Below are 5,789 nucleotides of genomic sequence, written 5' to 3'. Positions count from 1 at the left end.
CACAATCTTCCAGGAGACTCTGAATATTAAAACATGAAGCTTTGCATTTGGTAAAATTTTAAATGTCTAATTTCTCCCTCTCTTAGAGTGAATCACAGGTTGATAGACTACTGATATTCCGAGGTATTTTTTCATCAATTTTATTGCAATTAAGGAGTCCATGGTAAAGTGTTCAGATTCAGAAAATGTCTTTAAATCAAATATCATTCGTATGGGAAATATTCATAGGCACACATCTTTAATTTTGATAAAAGAGATATAGGCTTCAGTGGGGTGCAGTGGGAATGAACCAGGGTAATCCATAAAGACTCCATGCTTGATACCCTAAAAGTAGCCATCCTTTCAGTGAGGAGAAGCAACTCCCCCTAACTTCTTACTTTATTCTCCCTCTCAACTTCATCTGGCTGTTAATCTCACCCTACTCCTGGTCCTTAATCTTGTTCTAGCATGGGGGTGGAAAAAGTAATCTTTGTTAGTAGAAAGTCCCAAAACCCCACAACAACGGGAGTTCTGTGGACAATGTGAGGAACTGGGAATTCTTGGAAAGATGGGGAAAAAAGTAGGACGTTTTTAGGATGAATAAGATGCAACCATTTACATGGTTTCAAGTTAGTGGATGAGGAGACAAAACTTTTTTTAAGCTAAAAAAGCAGACTAGTTAAAAATGGATGTAAAGCTCTCGGCTTTCGGCTCGGAGGAGGCCAAGGTGCAACTTTCTTCGGTCGTCCCTAATCTCGGTTCATCGGACACCAGCCGCCTCCACCATGCCGCCGAAGTTCGACCCCAGCGAGATCAAAGTCGTCTACCTGAGGTGCACCGGAGGTGAAGTCGGTACCACTTCTGCCCTGGCCCCCAAGATCGGCCCCCTGGGTCTGTCTCCAAAAAAGGTTGGTGATGACATTGCCAAGGCAACGGGTGACTGGAAGGGCCTGAGGATTACAGTGAAACTGACCATTCAGAACAGACTGGCCCAGATTGAGGTGGTGCCTTCTGCCTCTGCCCTGATCATCAAAGCCCTCAAGGAACCACCAAGAGACAGAAAGAAACAGAAAAACATTAAACACAGTGGGAATATCACTTTTGATGAGATCGTCAACATTGCTCGACAGATGCGGCACCGATCCTTAGCCAGAGAACTCTCTGGAACCATTAAAGAGATCCTGGGGACTGCCCAGTCTGTGGGCTGTAATGTTGATGGCCGCCACCCTCATGACATCATAGATGACATCAACAGTGGTGCTGTGGAATGCCCAGCCAGTTAAGCACAAAGGAAAATATTTCAATAAAGGATCATTTGACAACTGGAAAAAAAAAATGGATGTAAAAAGAAAAAATGAACAGAACGATCATGAGAAGAAAAGAGGAGAAATATTGCAGGAGGACGATTAAATATAAAAACTATGGAAAAATGAGAGAAGAGGATTAAAGTACAACACAAAATATTCGAAAGAGGAAAGAGTTTCAGTCATAGGCATCTAATGTTTCAAAGTTGATTTCTGCATGTGCAAGAGAGCTAGATGACTGAGGACTGCACGGTGTGCAAGACACCCTCTGTTAGAAAGATTCTCATCCTATTTAGTTGGCTGCAGAAACAGAATTAATGGGCTTGCTGCACCTCTGAGACACATTTTGTCCCATTCATATTCGCACAAAAGCTAGAAAAAATATATTGGCAAGGACTTCTTAGAGCTTCGTACTTATTGTGGGTTTATGCATGTTAAGAAGGCTGTCTCTGGGGTCTCACAAAGAAACGTGGGTGAAAGCAGCTACTGGGAATTTGGCCAAGAGCAAGGTTTATAAGGTTCCAGTGTAGGACATGGGATCTATACTATTCTACTTGATTAGTGCAATCAAGGAGGTTACCAAGAAAGTTTGCATTTATAGATCTCTATTGGTGTCATTTGACACTATTTTATTGGGGTTCTTATTTGAGTGTTTTTATTTGTGATGAGCTATAAAGTATATATTTCATATATGAATTTATATCTAGGTAAGTTCATCCTTATATAAGCAAAGCCAGCTAACCCAGAACATTTTTCTTGTCCTTGGCTAGTTTATGATACTATTTGTGTTAGTTATCTCATTCTAACTATAGACTGGGTGGGTTAAACAACAGAAATGAATTTCTTCACAGTTGTGGTGGCTGGAAGTCTGAGATCAGAGTGCCAGCATGGTCAAGGGCTGGTAAGGACTCTCTTCCTGGCTTATGGATGACTGCCATCTCTCTCTGGTGTCTCTTCTTTTAAAAGCATTAATTCCATCATGAAGGCCCCCTTATGACCACAGCTAAACCAAATTACCTCCGAAAGGCTCCATCTCCAAAAAACATCATACTGGCAGTTAGGGCTTCACCATATGAATTTGGAGGAACACAATTTCAGTCCATAGCTCTACCCTTAGGAGTGTCATCTCCCTCCCCGCCCTACCATGTCCATAAAACTTACTGAATGAAGGTGCGGTAGTTATTCACTACCATATTATTTGGAATGGTAGGACTATAGACAGATTCGAGGACAATGTTTTCTTTAAACCAAGAAATATTTATAGCGTCAAAAAGTGCAAGCTATGCCCTTGAAGAGTGAGTTCTGTCATGTCAGCAGGAGTCCAAGCAGTATTTGCCTTACAATGTATCTCAAAACATTTTTTTTTCTTCTTATTCTGTGCTAGCAACAGTGGTTTACACAGAACTTTGTATTTTCGCGCATTTTATTTGGAGCTTTACAATGCAACATCATGGATAAATCTCTGAGGATAGTTGACCTTTGAGGTCATTGATGGGAATATTCTATGAGTCAATAAATTAATAGAATACCAGGCCGGGCATGGTGACTCACGCTTGTAATCCTAGCACTTTGGGAGGCTAAGGCGGGAAGATCACAAGGTCAGGAGATTGAGACCATCCTGGCCAAAATGGTGAAACCCCGTCTCTACTAAAAATACAAAAAAATTAGCTGGGCACGGTGGCACATGCCTATAGTCCCAGCTACTCAGGAGGCTGAGGTAGGGAATCGCTTGAACCCGGGAGGTGGAGGTTGCAGTGAGCCGAGATTGCACCACTGCACTTCAGCTTGGTGACAGAGCAAGACTCCATCTCAAAAAAAAAAAAATTAATAGAATACCTATTATAATGAGCTTGGTATCATGAAGTATGTTTTCCTCAATACTATTACTGGAATTACTCAATAGTTCTAATTTTGCTATTGTACACTAGAGCAGTCTTATTCACTAAACTGCTTTTTGAAACTTTTTACCATATTATAGGCATGGATGGCAAACACAACACTTACATGTGATAACATACCATTCTATAGTTTAAAGAATAATGCTACATATCTTATAAGTAATTGAGACCTATCAATTAAATTCAATAATTGCTCATTATTCATTTGGCTTTATTTTTCACAATCCTGGTTGAATATCTGTTAATATTTTTCTCTATATTTATATATTGAAAATGATATATATACTTACATGCAGATACATGATACATACATGCATATATATATGAATATATGTGTGCATGTGTATACATATATACAAAACACCCACATATATGTATCTACATATATGCACATATGTGTAAATGTATGTTTGTATATATACATGTACATATATGCATAAATACACACATACCTGTACCTATTATATTAGTCCATTTTCACACTGCTCTAAAGGACTACTTGAGACTAAGTAGTTCATGAGGAAAAGAGGTTTAATTGACTCACAGATACGCAGGCTTAACAGAAGGTATGGCTGGGAGGTCTCAGGAAACTTTCAGTCGTGGTGGCAGGTGAAGGGGAAGCAAGGACCTTCTTCACAGGTTGGCAGGATAGAGAAGCTGAGAGGGGAAGTGCCACACATTTTTAAACCATCAGATCTCGTGAGAACTCATTCACTATCGTGATAACAGCATAGGGGAAATCTGCCCCCACGATCCAGTCACCTCCCACCAGGCCCCTTCTCCAATTCGACATGAGATTTGGGCAAGGACACAAATCCTAACTATTATCACCTATCTCTAGTGTTTTAAAACTAAAAATAACATTGTTTATTGCATATTTCAGGGCACTAGTGACAGTTAAGATGGAAAAGTTAAATATGAATGCTTATCTTTTCTCTGTTTTTCTTCCACTGGTACAATATTAATGCTGTGAACTTAGTTTGTTCAACATCTAACACATTTCCTGAGAGCAATTAAAGAGCCACAAGGGATACAGTGTACTTAGAGAAATGGAGTTGGGCAGAAACTGAAGGATAAGCATTGTATGTACTGTTCACTCTTCCTGGAATACTTTGGTCTATCTGGAATATTCTATATCTTCTCCCCTTTCAGTTAGAATTAATTGCTATCTTTTCTGTTCTCTGGGGCCTTATAAATTGTGAATTACTGAATTTATTTTATTTTTTAAAATACGAATTCTCTGTTTTTAGTATGTAAATTTCTTTATTACCTATGAAACAAGAGTTGTTAATTGTGTCATTTAAAGCCTCTACATTTTTATTTTTTGTATACTGTTGATTTATTATGGGCATGTTATTCTCAAATTATAATACTAGATTTATTTTTCATATATTTCTATGAGTTTGTCAACATATAGCTATGCTGTCATAGGCATAAAAGTTAATTTGTTTGTCTGCTATATACTATCCCATTGTAAATAGCATATAGATTAATTTTAAAAACTAGATCAGCTCTGTATTTTAATGTATCACTTTAACACTTTAACTTGCTTTTTTGGTGATTAAATATCACCTTTATCATCTCCCTATGTTAAAATCATTGGAATTTTTATTCCAGAATTTGATCGCTAATTGATTTCTTTAAGCTATAGTTCAGGAAGTATTTAAACTGGCTTTCTTGGTTTCTTGACTCACCACTTTTTCTGCTAGCCTGCTTCTTCCTACTCCTTGGGCTCTTTTTCTCTTGCGTTATACTTGAGTAATTTTCTCAGAGAACTATGGTCGGCAAACTTTCTGACTCATTACACATTTCTAAATGTTGCTATTTTGAATTTCAATGTAGTTAAGTATTTTAGGTTCAAAAACAGTTGTTTTTTTCTTAATGATAACATTAAAGATATAGCACCATTATCTTCTACCTCTCAGTATTGCAAAGAAGATAATTTCTTGTTCATCCGATTTGTGGGTTGCTTCTTGTAGTTAACTAATTCTTTTCCCTCCTAAATCTTGTAGGATTTTCTTTTCACCTTTGAATTTCTAAAACTTCAGTATGGTGGCCTAGGTGTTTATTTTTATTCATCTTTCTTGGCACTCTAAGACCTTTCAGCTGTGCAATTAGATCCAAAATTTTCTTCTATAGTTTTCATGATTTCTTTGTCATTTCTCCCATTCCATTCTCTTTGCTCTTTTTAGAACTCCTATTAAATTGATGTTGGAATTTCTTTTCTTTGTCTATTGACCTTTCTCTTATCCTCTCCACTTCTTTGCTCTTTAGTGTTATGTTCTGGGAGATATCCGTGGTTCCATTCTGCAGCTCACAGATTTAGCATCTGGCTGCACCCATTCTCTATTCAATCCATTTATAGACGGTTTTGTTTTTGTTTTTCTATTTCAACTACCTTAGTTTGTATTTCCACAATCTTTATTTGATTTCTTATCAATACAGAATTCTATACTGAAAGTTTATTTTCTTTATTGTATCTCTTTTTCATTATTATTATTTTTTTGTTATTTGTGTGAAGTCTCTTTGTTTTGGTTTTCCTCAAATTATTAGTAATTCTGTTGTTTTATTAATATTTTTTGAGTACTCTGCCCACCTCAGTATGGGT

The 5,789-nt window shown here is 37.3% G+C and overlaps 1 protein-coding gene across 1 annotated transcript; it reads left to right on the top strand.

The window, feature by feature from the left end:
- The first annotated feature begins 749 nt into the window (after window positions 1-749).
- On the top strand, window positions 750-1,287 carry LOC100451215 (large ribosomal subunit protein uL11). The gene has a single exon (XM_054557066.2). The coding sequence runs from the start codon at window positions 765-767 to the stop codon at window positions 1,260-1,262; it is 498 nt and encodes a 165-aa protein (XP_054413041.2). The 5' UTR covers window positions 750-764; the 3' UTR covers window positions 1,263-1,287.
- Window positions 1,288-5,789: the final 4,502 nt, after the last annotated feature.

Source organism: Pongo abelii, chromosome 5 (genome assembly GCF_028885655.2).
Source record: "Pongo abelii isolate AG06213 chromosome 5, NHGRI_mPonAbe1-v2.0_pri, whole genome shotgun sequence".
NCBI lineage: Eukaryota > Metazoa > Chordata > Mammalia > Primates > Hominidae > Pongo > Pongo abelii.
Note: the sequence above shows the minus strand (reverse complement) of the source record. Positions and strands in the feature narration are given on the sequence as shown.

What these genes read in the sequence shown, in the direction of transcription:
- LOC100451215 (XM_054557066.2), top strand. Translation starts at nt 765, where the DNA reads ATGCCGCCGAAGTTCGACCCCAGCGAGATCAAAGTCGTCTACCTGAGG.